The sequence below is a fragment of the Schistocerca gregaria genome, chromosome 4 (assembly GCF_023897955.1).
Source record: "Schistocerca gregaria isolate iqSchGreg1 chromosome 4, iqSchGreg1.2, whole genome shotgun sequence".
Lineage (NCBI taxonomy): Eukaryota > Metazoa > Arthropoda > Insecta > Orthoptera > Acrididae > Schistocerca > Schistocerca gregaria.
The window spans coordinates 473,909,970-473,929,520 of NC_064923.1; the positions used below are offsets into that span (position 1 = coordinate 473,909,970).

Here is a 19,551-nt window from a genome sequence, read left to right on the forward strand (position 1 = left end):
ATTTAATACCTACTCTGAAATTTTCTTTTGTTTCCTTTATTGCTTGCTCAATATACAGATTGAATAACATCGGGGACAGGCTACTACCCTGTCTCACTCCCTACCCAACCACTGCTTCCCTTTCATACCCCTCGACTCTTGTAACTGCCGTCTGGTTTCTGTACAAATTGTAAATAGCCTTTCGCTCCCTGTATTTTACCCCTGCCACCTTCATAATTTGAAAGAGAGTATTCCAGTCAACATTGTCAAAAGCTTTCTCTAAGTCTACAAATGCTAGAAATGTGGGTTTGCCTTTCCTTAATCTTTCTTCTAAGATAAGTAGTAAGATCAGTATTGCCTCACGTTTTCCAACACTTCTACGGAATCCAAACTGATCTTCCCCGAGGTCTGTTTCTAGCAGTTTTTCCATTCGTCTGTAAAGAATTCACATTAGTATTTTGCAGCTGTGACTTATTAAACTGATAGTTCGGTAATTTTCACATCTGTCATCACTTGCTTTCTTTGGGATTGGAATTACTATATTCTTCTTGAAATCTCAGGGTATTTCGCCTGTTTCATACATCTTGCTCACCAGATGGTAGAGTTTTGTTAGGCCTGGCTCTCCTAAGGCTGTCAGTAGTTCTAATGGAATGTTGTCTACTCCCGGGGCCTTGTTTTGACTTAGGTCTTTCAGTGCTCTGTCAAACTCTTCACACAGTATCGTATCTCCCATTTCATCTTCATCTGCCTTCTCTTCCATTTCCATAATATTGTCCTCAAGAACATCGGCCCTGTATAGACCCTAAATATACTCCTTCCACCTTTCTGGTTTCCCTTCTTTGCTTAGAACTGGGTTTCTATCTGAGGTCTTTATATTCATTCAAGTGGTTCTCTTTTCTCCAAAGGTGTCTCTAATTTTCCTGCAGGGGTTGGGTTGGGTTGTTTGGGGGAAAAGACCAAACTGCAAGATCATCGGTCTCATCGGATTAGCGAAGGATGGGGAAGGAAGTCAGCCATGCCATTTCAAAGGGATTGAACCATCATCCTCCCGAATGCGAGTTCAGTGTGCTAATCACTGTGCCACCTTCCTCGGTTTTCCTGTAAACAGTATCTATCTTAGCCCTAGTGAGGTAAGCCTCCACATTTTTACATTTGTCCTCTAGCCATCCATACTTAGCCATTTTGCACTTCCTGTTGATCTCATTTTTGAGACATTTGTATTTCTTTTTGCCTGCTTCACCTACTGCATTTTTGTATTTTCTCCTTTCATCAATTAAATTCAGTACCTCTTCTGTTACCCAAGGATTTCTACTAGCCCTCCTCTTTTTACCTACTTGATCCTCTGCTGCCTTCACTACTTCATTCCTCAAAGCTACCCATTCTTCTTCTACTGCATTTCTTTCCCCCAATCCTAGTCAATTGTTCCCTTATGCTCCCCCTGAAACTCTGTACAATCTCTGGTTTAGTCAGTTTATGCAGGTCCCATATCATTAAATTCCCACCTTTTTGCAGTATCTTCAGTTTTAATCTACAGTTCATAACCAATAGATTGTGGTCAGAGTCCACATCTGCCCCTGGAAATGTCTTACAATTTAAAACCTGGTTCCTAAATCTCTGTCTTACCATTATATAATCTATCTGATACCTTTTAGTATCTCCAGGGTTCTTCCATGTATACAACCTTCTTTTATGATTCTTGAACCAAGTGTTAGCTATAATTAAGTTATGTTCTGTGCAAAATTCTACCAGCCGGCTTCCTCTTTCATTTCTTAGCCCCAATCCATATTCACCTACTGTGTTTCTTTTTCTTCCTTTTACTACTGTCGAATTCCAGTCACCCATCCCTATTAAATTTTCGTCTCCCTTCACTATCTGAATAATTTCTTTTATTTCATCATACATTTCTTCAATTTCTTCATCATCTGCAGAGCTAGTTGGCGTATAAACTCTTACTACTGTAGTAGGCGTGGACTTTGTGTCTATCCTGGCCACAATAATGTGTTCACTATGCTGTTTGTAGTAGCTTACCCACACTCTTGTTTTTTAAATTCATTATTAAACCTACTCCTGCATTACCCCTATTTGATTTTGTGTTTATAACCCTGTAGTCTCCTGACCAGAGGTCTTGTTCCTCCTGCCACCGAACTTCACTAATTCCCACTATATCTAACTTTAACCTATCCATTTCCCTTTTTAAATTTTCTATCCTACATGCCAGATTAAGGAATCTGGCATTCCACACTCCGATCCGTAGAACGCCAGTTTTCTTTCTCTTGATAACGATGTCCTCTTGAGTAGTCCCTGCCTGGAGATCCAAATGGGGGACTATTTTACCTCAGGAATATTTTACCCAAGAGGACGCCATCATCATTTAACCATACAGTAAAGCTGCATGCCCTCGGGAAAAATTACAGCTGTAGTTTCCCCTTGCTTTCAGCCATTCGCAGTACCAGCACAGCAAGGCCGTTTTGGTTAGTGTTACAAGTCCAGATCAGTCAATCATCTGGACTGTTGCCCCTGCAAGTACTGAAAAGGCTGCTGCCCCTCTTCAGGAACCATACGTTTGTCTGGCCTCTCAACAGATACCCCTCCGTTGTGGTTGTACCTACGGTACGGCTATCTGGATCGTTGAGGCACGCAAGCCTCCTCACCAACAGCAAGGTCCATGGCTCATGGTTGGGGTGGGGGGGTCTTATAGGGTAGTCGTAAATATTAATTCCGATTTCTTTCCATAGTACGTACAATTTTATTGTCGTGTATTATGATGTAAATCAATTGATATGAATGTTATTGTGAATCCACTATATTGTGCTCTATTAACGTAAATTTTATGAAAATCCCTCAAGGTAAATATTGTAAGAAGCACTGCCTCATCCCTTATCCTAGCAACTATAATGCTATTAGTATCAACAGTGCTTGCAATAAAATAATTAGCAGTACCAGGCAATACGTATTTTAGTTGCATCATCAATATTTTTTTAACAGCTGACTGACACACCTTCAGTGCAGCAATTCTTGTGTAATTTTTTTTTTTTTTTTCCATGTGTGATGCTTTTCTCAACATCCTTCACACGAAATCAAGCACTTTAGTACATATACAGTTAAATGTTTGTTGTTAGCTTTTTGATTGATGAGCAAATGAAAAAATGTGTAATTTGTTTTATTCACATCCCAGAGTATCACCTCATTATAATCTGTAGAAGGAACACCAATGTATCAGTTCTTTCGTAAATATGTATTGGATATTTGTCTTCCTGTCATGTTCCACATCTAGGTTCTCTCTTTACAACGGATCTGCACAACAAATGGTACACAATTTAACCTAGCTGAAGTCTTTAAACAAAAGTTTTCTTGTAAAACAGATTTGCAGCCCACCCACTCATACAGATACACGTGCATGCACACATCACACATGTCTATATATATAATTCAGATATCACGGAAGACTGCAAATGTAATAAAATATAAGCAACAATCATCATGTAACTGACGAATCATCAACAAGCATCATTATGTCCATCAGTAGTATGTGGTACAAGTTGAGAATTTGGGTCTGACAGGAGGTGTGCTAGGGTAGGCCTCGCTGTTGCGGTGACCACCGAGTCAATGTGGCATAGCGGTCATTGCATTTGCCTAGTAAACAGGACACGTGGGATCGAATCCTGGCCTGGTAAAAATTTTCAACTTGCCCCATTGATATAAATCAATGCCCACTAGCAGGGAATGTCTTAATTTCTTTGTGACTTGGATGTGTATTGCAGAGTATGTAATGGCTAGTAGCAAAGGAACTTATGTAAAATTGCGACCGTAAGTGCAGTATTGCGAGAAAGTGCGGATAATGTTACACTATGGATGTATTTGTAAAGTTGGGAACTATTTTACAAGTCAAATGAAAATTATTGGGTTTATTGCTTACCTTAGCTTTCTTGCCTCAGTAATGGGATATTGTGGATCATCCAAGATTTTTTGAAGTTCAGTACCACAACATTTTTCCATTAAAACTATTCCAAACTGTTTATTGGGATTTATAACTTTAATTATGTGTATTATATTAGGATGACATAGACCCATACCATTTGATTCATTTTCAAGTGTGAAAATTGCATCTGGATGTCTTTGTTTGTCCACTAATTTTGCTGCAATGTAGTTTCCTGTAAATAAATATATCTCATTTAGTTGGATACAGTACCAGGCTATTGCTTTTAGATCAAAAATTATTTGTTAACATGGGCACTCATACTAAACAGAATGAATTAATTTACCTACTGTTAGAGTATTTATTGGTCAAAAGTACCTGCAATAGTTGAATAAACTACCACTACTGCAATATCGGTGTTGTGAGAAACAGTAAGAGAGGCTTATTTAATCATTTATTTAAATTTAAATGTCAGCACAAAAATCCTAAGTAGAAAGGAAGTTATTTACACAAACTGAGACGAGATCAAACATTCTGTACAACAAGAACAAAAATGTCAGGTCTAATCATGGTGAAATGTTCTCAATAAAACACTAATATCATCTTGTAAATATTACACTCTCTCAGTAGTGGCTTTAAAGGAAGTTAAACCAGCTTACATATAAAACTGCAGATACTTTCAATTTCTCGGATGAAATTAAAATCTGCTGAGGAAGAAATTTAAGCTATATGTGAAATTAATTGGGGAAGACTCAGTCATTGGGACAACCTTTTAATTGCATCTTTCTATCTATTACCATAATTGCAATCATTTAGAGCCAAAAACTTCTGACAGAACTTTCGATTGCTAGTGCATATTCTAACCTATCATCTTATCATCAGACACAAAAATTGTACAAATTTCTAAGAGGTGGGCACAACAAGGTGTCCTGTGGAACATTATTGAATGCCTTCTTTGAAAACCACATAGAACACATAGTTTGGAAAACCACTTACGATGGAATTATATTGGACCTAAGGATAACAAATACATGTAATCTCTTTGAGGATGTCCACATTTAAACTTATCAGTGATCATGAGGCCGTTGTAGCAAAGCGCAACTAAAACAGGATTTTATGGAATATCAAGCAAAATTTGGAACTGTATTGGGGAGTCCCTATAAAGAGAAAATGCAGCATGTTATCTTGGATGATGAATCCTTGATAGATGCAGAATAGATTTCAGACATGACCTGTGGAAGTGGGCTGGGATCATTCATGTATATACCTTACATTAATGACCTTACTGATAATATTATTAAAAATCCCATGCATTTCACAAATGATGCATATTGAGTAACTATCTGAAAAAGCTGCATAACGACTCAGTTCTTACGGTTTTGAAGTGGTGCAACCAAATATTCACAACTTGTATTTAATTTTCATTAAGTTAAAATTACCCACTTCACAAAATGAAACAAAAATTTAGTGACCTATGTCTAAAATCTCAAGTTACAATTGGAATCAATCAACCCATACAAATATCTGACTAAGAATTTTTGTCAATATGAAATGGAATGATCAGGTACATTAAATTGCAGGTAAAGCAGGTGATTGACTTTGGTTCATTGGTAGGATACAAGGAAAAATAAATCCATCTATATAGGAGAATGCTGACAAAACACTTACGTGACCCATTCTATAATACTGCTCAAGAGCATGGGACCTACACCAAATGGGACTGTCAGGAGCTACTGGACATAAGCAAAGAAGAGCACCAAGAATCTTTGGCTGAGGGGGGTTAAGGAGAAACAGTGACACCAATCCCTTGGTCAAGAGATCCATCTGAAGTCATATGTCAGCCAGGAATTTGATTGAATTTGAAGGTACATAGAATTGGTAAAATCAAGGCACCGAAAGCAGAACTCCCCCTCTCCCCTCCCTGTCAACCTGATGCAGCACTAAGCCATTAACAGAATAAATGATGAAACTGCCTGGCAAATTAAAACTGTGTGCTAGACTACAACTAAAACTCAGGACCAGGGACTCACAACTTCAGTGCAAGTGCTCTACCAAGAAGAAGAAGAAGAAGAAGAAGAAGAAGAAGAAGAAGAAGAAGTAGTAGTAGTAGTAGTAGTAGTAGTAGTAGTAGTATGAGGAGGAGATTAGTGTTTCATGTCCCGTCAACAATGAGGTCATTATAGATTGAGCTCACATTTGGTTCAGAAACGAGGAGAAGGAAAGGAGCCATGCCATTTTGAAGAAACCATCCTGGTGTCTGCTGTAAGTGATTTAGTGCAATTGCAGAAAACCTAAACCAGGATGGCCACATGTGGGTTTGAACCATTGTCCTCCCAGATGTGAGTCCAGTGTGCTAACCACTGCACTACTTGGCTCAGTAAGTGCTCTACTGAAGCACGATTCACGTATGTTCTCACAGCTTTACTTCTGCCAGTACTTTATCTCCTACTTTCCCAACTCCCCAGAAGCTCTCCTACAAAACTTACAAGACTAGCATTCCTGTATGGAAGGATACTGCAAGACATGGCTTAACCACAAATTGGGGTATATTTCCAGATTGAGATTTTTCACTCTGCAGCAGAGTGTGCACTGATATGAAACTTCCCAGCAGATTAAAACTGTGTGTCAGACCAAGATTCAAACTCAGCTAAGCTATGTGTCCACAGTACCCTTTCTTCCTGGAGTGCTAGTCTCAAGTTTCATGGAGAGCTTCTGTGAAGTGCAACAAGTAGGAGATGAGGTACTATAAGAAGTCAGTCATGCTTGGTGAGCTAATTTGGTAGAGCACTTGGCTGCGAATGACGAAGGTCCCAACTTAAAGTCCCTGTTCAGCACACAATTTTAATCTGCCAGGAAAATTCACGTGAGTGCACTCTCTGGTTCAGAGTAAGGATCTTATTCTAGAACAAATAATGCCTTCTAACTAAGGAGATATGTAATAATAAAAGTGAGAGCACTAAAAACCTAATATCTGTATGACCTAAAAGAGTAAAATGAGATGAGAGAAGTAATCAGGTCAGTAGGGAGCTAGATGTCATCTAATAAGCCAAGGCTCAGCATGTGGTGGGAGACATCCCAACCCAACCACACAGCCAGCACCCCAAAAGCAATTTAAAATGATACGCATGAGAATAAAATCACTTTCTGAGAAAATGAAGAACCAGTTTAACTGTCCATAAATTGTCAACCAATATTCACTATAAATCTGGAAGATCGTGCTTGGTATAGAGAGCCATGAGGAGGGGAATTCCATGGAGGTGAGAGTACTGCCTATAAGGCTTAACAGCCACAAAGAGGGAGTGGCTCATCATGTAATATGAAACTATTGGTTAATCTGGTATGAGCGATGTAGGGACAACACAGTACAGTGGAATCCTTATGGGAGGAACAGGAAAAGGAGTGCCATGCAGCCACAGTCCTCTTGATAACACAGTGTTTGTTAGATGGGACAGTAGCTCCCCAGATGATCCATCTTTAAATAAGCAGAGGTTTTATTTGCACCAACAGGGATCATTTAAGCAGATGTTAGACAAGTAATCACTTCTGTAGTGAAACAGTCCTTGGGATATCACTGCATCTTGGGATGCAGGAAACGCAATTCAGCAGGTAGCATAATTTTGTTAAGAGAAGATTGTGAATAAGAGGTGTCACAGGGTGACAAGAGTAATATCAATTAATAACCTGGAGACTGCTCACTGATTCAATACAAATTGTAATGTGATCAACAAGGTTAATTTAATAAAATGTACAGCTCTGTAATTGGCTATCAGCTTCAGTTGCTGACACTAAACACAATTAGCAACAGAAATTGTTCCTGGCTGGTGGGTAACGTAAAAGCATATACCATCATATCCACGGTTTTAGAGCTGTCAGGGGAATCATGGCAGCACCCTGATGCTGCTGAACAGATGCTGAAATGTCATGGGGTTGACAAACTGCTGAAAACAGGTTGGTCTTCATTTGTTGTCTGAGTACTAAGAAAGAGTGATTTCAAAGAAATCCATGGGGAGACACACTAAGGTGGTGGTTGAGGGGGGAGGAGGGGTTGTGGATGTCCTTGCAAAGGATCTTCTGAACATTCCAAATCCAACTGGCAATACCACTTGAGAAAGTGTCTTGGGGCTGACACCTCCCATATGAAAAAAATATTTTGATGACTAGTGAACTGTTGTATGGTGATTGTGTGAATGACCAAGAGTTTGTACTGTCTGAACTGAAGAGATAAGAGCACTACTTTCATGAGGAAACTATCTCCACAGCTAGTCCAGGAGGAGCCTGTGGCCAGTTTTTCTCCATGATGATGTACTGGACCCAGTAATGTCAAAGTCCAAGATGGTGCTGAGCCATAAACCTGGCAACCAAAGTCCAGTCATGATGAGAACAGGGCTAAGAAATACTGAGTAGAGTACAGCAATCTGCACCTCATGACTTGTGGCCAAGAGTACAGATTGTTAAGCTTCTACATACAGTTAGTCTATAGTTAATGAACATGGAGCAGACAGGTCAGCATTTTATTGAAGAGGAGTTGCCAAAATTGTGACTGTGCAACAGTGACCAAGCACTGGGTACCAAGGACATTTTAGCTTGGGAAAAGAAGAAGTACTGAAATGACTGAGCCCCATGATCATTACACATTTATTCAAAGATGAGATGCCCACTGGGGGCAGCAAAAATGGCCACAGGCTTGTTAATCTGTCTAATGTGTCACCGAGATGATGAAAAAATTGAGCTGCCAGTTGCTTGTAAACAGGCACAAACTCTACTGTGAAAGCGTACTTACAAAGTTTTAAGGACCACCTTTAAGTGAGGAATTTAAGAACACAGTACAACTCCCTATACCTTTAGGGGTTGCAAAGACATTATTTGATTAGTTACAGTTAACACAGATATGTTGAAGCAATCATTCTCCCTGCACCCCATACACAAATGGAACATGAAGGAGCACACTAATAACTGGGTAAACTGGGAAGTACCCTCTGTCATGCAGTTCCCATGTTTTCAACACTGTCACAAAGGTAGTATGTGTTATCTGTACTGATAATAAAAGTATAAATTTTCCCACCATTTAAATTTATTGGTTGGATATTCTTTTTGGCTAGGCATATTCCACCAGTAAAATTAGTGTGGCTGAAGAGCAGGTTAATTAAAAGTTACAGCTACTTAAAGTTAGCACTACAACTTGATACGTGTAAAACTGAGCTAATCAGCATTCAATGGCATCCCACACAGCAAGCATAATCCATCCCTGAATCTTACTCTTAGTGAAAAACACTCATTAAATGAAACAATTTATACCATATAACTTAATGTAAAATATGATAATGTGTTCCATGCAGAAAAGTATTGAAATTTTTATCTTATTCATGCCATTTATTTAAAGAAAATTATACAAAAAGTATTTTGTACTTTATTATTCACAATACATAACTTCTACTACTTTTACTAGGAAGCTATCAGTGTCATTCTTTTCTGCTGATGCTTCAACACTTGGCAAAAATGTAAAACAGCATTATCTTCAAATTTGTTGCATTCATAGCCACTGCTTTGTTGGGGGTGATTATTTTCAATGTATAATGCAACTTATTCCCAGGCTTTCATCATTTCATTTCTCTTACTGCTCCAGAAGATTGCTACTTTGCCATTACTGCATCTGCATCCTCCTCCTCCTCCTCATACTCTGGACTCCTCCCCACAACTTCCTGCTGTGAAACACATTGCAACTCCATAAGCACTTCTATGGTCATTTATTGGTGTGATCTTCCACAAGTTCATCTATGTCATTGTTATCCAATGCAGTCCCATACTCTTGGCCAAACACAGTCTTGTTGATTACAGGCTCCACAGGTACTGACTCAAAAGCCTCAGTCACATTCGACAATGCACTCTGGCCAATGCTTGTTCCAAGCAGAAGTGAGTTCTCTTGATAACTCCTTCCCATGTCGTTTCATTCATCTTGATGCAGGCAATGATGTTCAAGTGATACTTCTAATATGCCCTGAGAACAAGATTGGTAGCTTCAGTCAACTCAAAGAAATGCTCATGGAGTGTGTGCAGCTTCTTAAAGTTAGAAATAATCTGTTCGTCTATAGGCTGCAGTAACGGAGTGGTGTTGGGAAGCAGAAATTGGATCTTTATGAACTGAAATTCTTCTAGGGGTAGTCTTGTAGGCCCGGAGAATGGGCAGGAGTGTTGTCCACAACAAGCAAGACATGGAGTGGCAGTTCATCTCTAGCAAATATTTTTTTTCACTGAAGGACCAAACACTCCATTGATCCAATCACAAAAAAAGCTCATACTTCAACCAAGCATTGTTGTTGGACCTCCACATCACATTTAACCTTCTCTTCTGGATTTTACACTTCCTGAAGACTCCTAGAGCTAATGAATGGTAAACAACCAACAGTTTAATTTTCAAAAAACCACTCACATTAGCACAGAACAACAGTGTAAGGTGGTCATCTTTTTCCAGAACAGACCTGTCTTGTCACAATTAAAAACCTGCTGCAGCAGATAACCATCAGAATCTATGAGCATCTTTCAGTTGGTGATGAAGTTCTCTGCTGTGTGTCAGACTGGCTGCTTCACCATGTCTCAGAATGCTGTGGATGCCGCTTCTTCTTAGACTTCTCGAACCACCCACAACTTCTGTTTAACATTTATTTGGCCACTGATGATCCAAGTGTATTCTTAATAAGGTTGGTGAAAATTATTCTCACCTTCTCATGAATGATGTTCTCATTAATAGTGTCACCTTGCAATTGCTTTTCATTTATACACATGAGGAGCAACCTTTCAACATCACCCAGAATACAAAACCATTGTCTAGATACTCTGGTCACTCCCTTAGAAGCATCTGTCTCCTCAATCTTGTCCTTGCTTATGAGGATAGTGTAAAACGTTGATATAGACTGCTTGTAAGTGTGTGCGCTACATCAGCAACACACACACACACACACACACACACACACACACACACACACACACACACACACACACACACATGTTCACATTTATCAATAATTTTACATTTCATTTCTAAGATCATTTTCTTTCTATATGTAAATTGAAGGGGGATCATTACAGCAGGATATTAAGTGAAATCAGCAGGAGATCCCAGTTTCGAATCCTGGTCCGGTACACATTTATGTTTGTTGTCACCAATTCCACTTAATATCCCTCTGCAGTTGATAGCAGTGCTCTCTCATCATCAGTTCAAATACAGTGTTTCACAGCTGCTGGATCTGCATGGCATCTGTTCTTTTGAAGGAACAGACACTGTGCATTCAAACATTTTCTTTCCCTTATGAGTGTCTTCTTGCACCTTTACGTTTGGGAACATTTCTACAAAGGTTATTAAAATTTGCACACAAAAAAGCACTGTTTGAACACAAGTTTAGAAAAATGTGTAATCACAAGCTGCACTAAGGTAACATAAAGAGCATTAAACCCAGACTGCAGTAGGTACTGAAGAAATTGTTCATGTGCGGCTGCTGACAATGAAAGACGTTCATACTGTTGAACATTTCCCCCACTGCACATAAACATCTGTAGATGACACACTAAATCATCATCACTCCTTATGCCAAACTTTGCTCATTAGGTGAATAATATTTTTGTAATCTGTTTTGCTCACTATGTGAGTTGCACATTATGGGAGGTGCTTGTTAAGCAAGGTTTCACTATAATTCCATATTACATACCATCCAACAGCTAAGCATTCTAAGTTTCCAGTAACATACTTTGAATGACCTAAAACTGATTATCTTATGCAGTAATTAAACTTTAAGTGCAGAGCCATGAACTACTTCGATTGCAAATTTTGTTGTAGTTACTATTATTAGATTCTGAACTCTGACTACATACTTTCGTTAATTTAATTTTTCTGTACAAAATGATACACAGCACTTATTAACTCACTAATTAATAATTTCATTTAATTTGCCCCAATTTGCAATATGGCACTTTTACATGCAAATGGAAAGAAAGGGATTCATTTTGTATAAAAACAATAGTGTAAATGTATTTTAAAAAAATTTCAGCAATGTTTTCTAAAAGCCAAACTGACGTTAGTTCTTGTTCACCCAAAACAGTAAAATCGAACTTAAATTATTTTCAAAGCATAATGCAGTTTACAACATAAAAGTTTATTCAAATGCCTAATTATAAGTAATCAGACATCACTTAAATTGGCAGTTTGCGATAAGACAGACCTTTAGTAATATCTGTGTTGAATACAACCTTGGCATTACTTCATGCTACAATCATGCACATTTTATACATGCACCAACAATTATGCAACTCATTAAAGACTTTAAAATGACTTTAGTACCTCAAAGTGAGGAACATTGTTGAACTTTGTTGTGATAAGTAAGAGTATAATAATAATAATAATAATAATAATAATAATAATAATAATAATAATAATAATAATAATATTTATTCAACATCGAATAATCATATACAATCCCTAGAAATAATACAGTTTCAGGACATCATATAGATTATTCTTCTGAATACGTCAGTCTATAAATTTAAAAACTAATGGTTTGTTTGTATTAATAAATTTTACATTTGATGCATTTTACATTTGGTAGTATACAATCACAATATTACAAATATTGTTGTTATCAACATCGTATTAGTTGTAAGTTACTTTAAACTATGAGCTTGACATACTTATGAAGCACTTTTCATATAGATATAGTACTCATCTAAGGAATAAAAAGGGTTTTCAATTAGAATTTTTTTTAGCTGATCCTTTAATTTGTTACTAGGAAGGGTTGTGAAACTTTTTGGTAGGGCATTAGCTAGCTTCAGCCCAGCATAAAGTGCATTTTTTTCATATAAAGCTGTTCTGTGGCTATTTACATGGTATCTGAACTTTTGCCTTGTATCGTACTGGTGCAGTCACAGTTGAAATTTGCATTTATTGTTTTAACGAGCAATATAACTTTCAATATGTATAAACCTATAATGGTAAGCACTCCTAATTTTGGGAACAGATTTCGACATGATTCTCTGGGTTTGGCACCACAAATAATTCTGATAACTTTTTTCTGTAGTATTAATAATGTGCTTAGGTTGGCTTGAGTTGTTGCACCCCATATTTCTACAGCATAGTTTAAATTTGATGAGAATAGTGCATGATAGGCAGTTTTTAGTACACCCATATCCTTACAATATTTGCTCATCATATTTATAGCAAATACATTCTTCGACAGCTTACAGGCTAAGGAATCGATATGCATGTCCCATTTGAGGCTGTCCTGGATTGTAATTCCCAAGAACTTTGTCCATTTTTCTTTTTTCACAATGTCATTTCCTATGGATAATTTCATACCAAATTCTATTTGTTTCCTTGTGTTAAATTCCATCATTGCAGTCTTTGAAGCACTTACATTTAGATGGCTTTCATTAAAATACTTCACTATTTCATTAGTTACACTGTTGCACAGCACCTCCAGACTGTCATAGTCTTCGTGTCTACACACAATTGATGTATCATCTGCATTCAATATTTTTTTTTACAGTTAGGGGAACAATACTGTATGTCATTAACATAAATTAAGAAAAGAAGGGGTCCCAAGACAGAACCTTGAGGCACTCCATATTCGATATCAGTAATTTTAGATTTGAAAGACCCACTTTTTGTTTTAAGCAAGACAAATTGTTTTCTATTGCACATATAGGATTTTATTAGATCATAGCCAGTTCCTCTAATACCCAGGTTCCATAGCTTGTCAAGTAATATGGTGATGTTGGCACAATCAAAAGCTTTTTCTAGATCAAGGAACACTCCAGTTACATACTCCTTATTCTCTATGGCAGTTATTATTTTGTCTATTAATTGTGCTGCGGCTACTGAAGTTGACTTGTTTTTCATAAAGCCATTCTGATTTTCAAATATTAAATTGTGTTGACTCAGGAATGTCATTAATCTAGTATAAATAACTTTCTCAACTACCTTAGAAAATGCAGGTAAGATTGAGATGGGATGGTAGTTCTCAATTTTTGATTTATCAGTGTGGTGTATTACTATCATCAGGACTAATGATTGTGATTCTCATTAAGGCTGATCTAACTACCTTCTGAGGTGCAATTTTCACAAGTAATAAGTGTGTGTGTGTGTGTGTGTGTGTGTGTGTGTGTGTGTGTGTGTGTGTTTTAAAGCAGGTCAGTATCACTACATACAGCTGCCAACATTAGTAATATGGAAGTAGAGACCCTCGGTGCAGTGAAGCAGCTTACAAGGGACATTCAGTACATAATACAATAATTTTCTCTGAAAGCAGGTTGATTATATTCAGGATTCCAATACATCATATCATTCCCCAGTCTTTTGGCTACAAAAGCCTATTTTTCAATGCAAGGACCTTATGTGAACTTTATGAGAGGGCCTGTATGCCCACATGTTACAAATCTACTGCTCAGTGTTAGAGCTTTATCTTTTAGCATCAACAACCTCCCCATTACCCATATACTCCTTCCCATGTAGTGCATCCTTCATTGTGCCAAACAGGTAGAAATCCGAAGGTGTGAGTTATGGGTTGTAGAGTGATGAAGGACAATGCAATGAAGTTTTGTGAGCTCCTCTTGGTTGAAGATACTTGTGTGAGCCCTTGTGTTGTCATTGAGGAGTAGTAGCTTGATATGACTTCAGCAGCTGATGGTGTGGCTTTGAACTTTTTCTTTGGAGGAAAGATGTGTGGCACCACTCCAGATTGCCACTTTGTTTCTGGTTCAATGAACTCATCTTTCATTGCCTGTTACAGTGATAAAATAAATGGTTATCAGCCTTGTAAAGCACAAGCAGTTCTGCCCAGATGGTCCTTTGTTGCTGTATGATCTTGTTTTAGGCAGCAAGGGACCCAGGTGACAAACAACTGAGCACCCAAACTGAGGGTTGAGTGTATCAGCAGTACCAACAGACACATCCAGCTGTGCAGTGAGGCATTTGAACGTCAGTCACCTGAAATGAGAGTGTGCGTATGTTCCAATGTTGTAGGAGTCACTGATGTGTGTTGCTGGCCAGCACATTGGAGATCAGACAACTTTGCATGACCTCATTCTGATGATGAGAGACACCTTACACAAAGACTCTCCATGCTTCGTTCAATTCCAAGTCTCTGTAAACATTCACCAAGCACCTATGAGTATCTGAAGTGTTTTAGTTTTCTGTCAAGAGAAACTTTATGACAGCTCTCTGCTTGAAATGCAGAAACCAAGGCTACATACAGTGCAGCAACCTATCAGAAATTCACAAGAATATAGGGGCTGGAGCAGGAATGTTCTATGATATCTCACAATGAGTTCTGCAATGTTTCAAATGACATTGGCTGACAAAAAAAATATGTTGCATTACATTTTGAATGCCCCCCTACCCCGTAAGTCACTTTAAGGCCCATCTTCAAATCCAGACAGTATACATGGTATGCTTCATTTTTAGCAGTCATGTACAAACATTCACTCAACATAAGATCTGTGCATAGAAATAGTGAAGTACACAAGAAAGAAACTATAAGTAATCTGCTGAATTATAGACACTTATCACTGACTTCACTTGATAGTAGGATTCTAGAAAATCTACGTATAGTGTCCCAGGCATTATAAAATACTGGAAGAACAGTATACTGACATGTAAGTGGTGCAGAATCAGAAAAATCTTGTGAAACTGGATCTTCATTCACATGAAGTAATGATTGCTATTGATGTGGGAAATCTAGTTGATACTGTATTCCTGGATTCCAGAAGACTTTTGATAACATTCCTCATAAGTACACTCCAACAAAATTGCATGCCTATGCAGTACTCTCTAAGCTTTGTGAATGGATTCGTGATATTTTGTCGGAAATGTCACAGCTTGTATTAACTGATGAGAAGTCATGTGATGAAACTGAAGATACAGCTACATTTCCTGAAGAAAGCATTGAAGACCCTCTGCTATTCACAGTATATATACAAACAATTTATGAGAGAAGCTGGGCAGCCTCTCAGATTGTTTGCAGATGGCAATGTCATTTACCATACAATGAAGACATCACAAGGCCAAAACGAATTAAAATATATTTAGACAAGGTACCTCTGTGGCAAGAAGTGGCATTTGACCTCCCAAAACAAGACAGACAGGAATGCTAAAAATAATTCAGATAAATTTCAGTTACACAATAAATCACATACATTTAAAGGTTTACAATTTAACTAAACACCTAGGGACTAAAATTACTAACACCTTTAACTGGAACCATCCAACAGAAAATGTTGTGGGAATGATAAATCAAAGACTACATTTTATTTACAGTAGACTTAGGAAATGCAACATATCTACTCAAGAGATTGTCTACATTCTGCTTGTCCAACCTCTTCTGAAATATTTCCGCATGATATGGGACTTATCAGATAGGATTGATGGAGGGACACAAAAAAGTTCCAAGAATGGCAGCTGCTTTGTATTGTGACGGAGCAGGGAACATAGTGTTACCAATATAAGAAGTGAGCTGGGATGTCTTATTAAGAGTAAGGAGCCTTCTACTGTTATGAGACCTTTTCACAAAATTGCTGTCACCAACTTGATGTGGCCCACAATGAATTCTTTGTTTGTGCCAGCCTTATCTCAGAATAGCAGTTGTACCTATGTCCTCAATTATTTGTCAGATATATTCCAACTGTCTTCCTCTACAATTTTTTCTCTCTACAGATACCATGGAGGTTATTCCCTGATGTTTTAACACACGTCTTATCATCCTGCCCCTTCTTGTTAACATTGTCCATATATTTATATTCTCATAAATTCTGCAGAGAATCTCCTCATTCCTTATCTTACTGGTCCATCTAATTTTCAACATTCTTTTGTAGCATCACATCTCAAATGTTTTAATTCTCTTTTGCTCCAGATTTCACAAAGTCGATGTTTCACTAGCATACAATGCTGTGCTCCAAACATACATTCTCTTAGATTTCTTCCTAAAATTAAGGCCTATACTTGATATTAGAGGACTTACCTTGGCCAGGAATGCACACATAAGAACCTAATTTTCAAATGATGAACAGTGTTTAATCTCATACAGGATTTTCTTGCTAAACCATAACTTGTATAGCCCATCTTTTTCAACATTAGATAACATTGTCAGTTGCTGATGTCCATCTGCTGAAGCACTTTAGAATAGTTAGTAATTTACTTCATCTTATTTTGAGATCTATTGTGAGTGGTAGCCAGTGAAGATTTTCAAAAACATGGCCCACGAAACAAGGTATTTCTAAAACTACCTATGATGTCTCATTTTCAATTATGATAAAGCAAAAAACAATGAAATTTTTGAAATAAGGCATGATTCCTCTGGAATTTATTATAGAATGAGTGCTTTATCACAAAACAATTTTCACTGATTGTATTTTTCAACTCAGATCCATGGAACAGAAAGGTCATTGCAAAATGCAGCTAATTTTAGTGTTACTTGTGCCAATTCTTTTAGCCTGGTGAAGAACAGAACCAGCAGTGGTTTGCATGCCTTCCTGTGACAACAGCAAGAATGCCCCACCAGCATGTAATGCAAAAGAAATCCAGCAATCATCGTCCATCATCATGAACAACAACGGTGCTCTGCAGTCACCACACATAAGCCATGTATATCTTTCATGCTATCAAGAACAATAACACACAGAACATTTATTATTTTTCACTGCCCATGTGATGCCATCACTACATCCACAAGAACGTCACAGAGCCTGAGCAGATTCTGAAAAATTACTGAAAGAATAGCAAGTAAGGCACAAGCTTAGTTTAGTTTTGAATATGTGAGAATGGTAGGTTTCGTGCCCAATGACCACCAGCAACCTATAATAGATATTTACACCAGAATATGAAGTTCCATTCTTTGAATGCTAGAAAGGAATGCATAGCATCTGTAGAAATTATTTTTGCTTTTCATTTTGTGCTTCTAAATTGCACAGTTCATGCTGATTTTTTTTTCTTCCATGAAGTGTTACAGAAGTCCTCATTTACAATCAGATCAGAAGAACTGCAATTTCATATTTTATTGTTTTGATATATGATTAAGATGCACTCATTTGTTTCCAAATATTATTATTCCATCCTGTGAGCCTAATCTATTTAGCAAATTCAAACATTATAAAATGGATAATTGCTACTCACTGTAAAGAGCTGTGCCTGGTGGGAGTAGCAATCTGATGGATGGGACAAGGAGAAGACACAGGGGTGTGGAGGAGGACAGGCAGGGGGGGGGGGGGGGGGTATAGCAAGGTGAGGAGGAGGAAGGTGTAGTGCAGCTTGTGGGAATGTGCAGGGACATGATGGGGTCATGGCAGCGTTGATAGGTGCAGTTAAAGAATTGTCTTTTTTTGGGTGGGGAGGGGGGTAGCGAGCAGAAAAGGAAATAAGTAAAGAAGGGCAAAAGGACAAGTGCCTGCTTTGGTGGATTAGAAGGCTGTGTTGCACTGGAGTAGAAGTAGGGAAGGGTACTGATAAGTGGAGGACAGGGATGACTGAAGGGTGAAGCTAGGGAGTTACTGGAATGTAAGATATATTGCAGGGAGAGTTCCCACTTGTGCAGGTCACAAAAGCTGGTGTTGGTAGGAAGGGTCCAGATGGTGCAGGCTGTGTAGCAGCCAATTAAGTGAAGCACACTGTGCAAGGCAACATGTTCAGCCACTGGGTGGACCAACTGTCTCTTGGCCACAGTTTGATGGCATCCATCCATACAGACAGCTTAACAGTCATTCCCATATAGGAAGCAGCATGTGATTGTAGCTTAGTTTGTAGATCACATACTGCATTTGCAGGTAGACCTTCCTTTGATGGGATGGGAAATGTCTGTGACTGTAGTGAAGTAAGTGATGGTGGTGGGAGGATGTATGGGGCATCGATGTCGATTCATCAGCCAGCTCCACCCATGATCCCCACCTTTTCTCTCATGTCTTAGACCTAGATGCAAGTTATGCCCCATATGTCCTCCCACCACACCTAGTCCAGTCTTGCCACAGGCATGTCCTATCCCACCAAGGGCAGGCTACCTGTCTAAGCACTCATGTGATTTACAAACTAAGCTGTAACCACAGTGCTGCTTTCTGTGAGGGCATTGTCATTAACATCCCATGTTTCAGCATGAATGTTCACAAACAAACTTTGGCCAAGAGACAGCCGGATCACCCAGTTGCTAAATACGCTGGCCACCCTGACATGTTTCACTTCAATGACTGCTTGACAGCTGGCACCATCTGATCCTTTCTATCAACACCAGCTTTTCTGAACTGTGCATGTGGAAACTCTTTGCAATATATCCTATGTTCCTGTAATCACCCCGGGCCTCAACCTTTGCTGTCCCCACCCTTCACTTTCCTATCTCCTTCCCTGCCCTCACTCCAGCACAACACAACCTTCTATTCCATCAATACAGCCACTAGTCTGTTTTCACTTCTGTATTCATCTCTACTCTCCTCTACCAACCCCACCTCCCTTTAACCCTCCAATTGCACCTAGCAGCCCTCCTACAGCCACCACACCCCTGCATTCTCCCACAAGCAACACTACACCTTTAAGCATCCCACCCACTATCCCTCACCTCCCACACCATGCATCCTCCCGAGCCCACCACTGGACTGGTGCTTTCATCAGGCACTACTATGAATCAGTCCACCCACAG

General features: G+C 38.6%; 1 protein-coding gene across 1 annotated transcript in view; it reads right to left on the minus strand.

Annotated features, from left to right (window-relative positions):
• Nucleotides 1-19,551, minus strand: part of LOC126266825 (serine/threonine-protein kinase mos-like) — a 97,150-nt gene that overhangs the window by 73,499 nt on the left and 4,100 nt on the right. Inside the window, exon 3 of the mRNA XM_049971378.1 lies at nucleotides 3,896-4,130. Coding sequence (XP_049827335.1) covers nucleotides 3,896-4,130 — 235 coding nt within the window. The remainder of the gene's footprint in view (nucleotides 1-3,895; nucleotides 4,131-19,551) is intronic.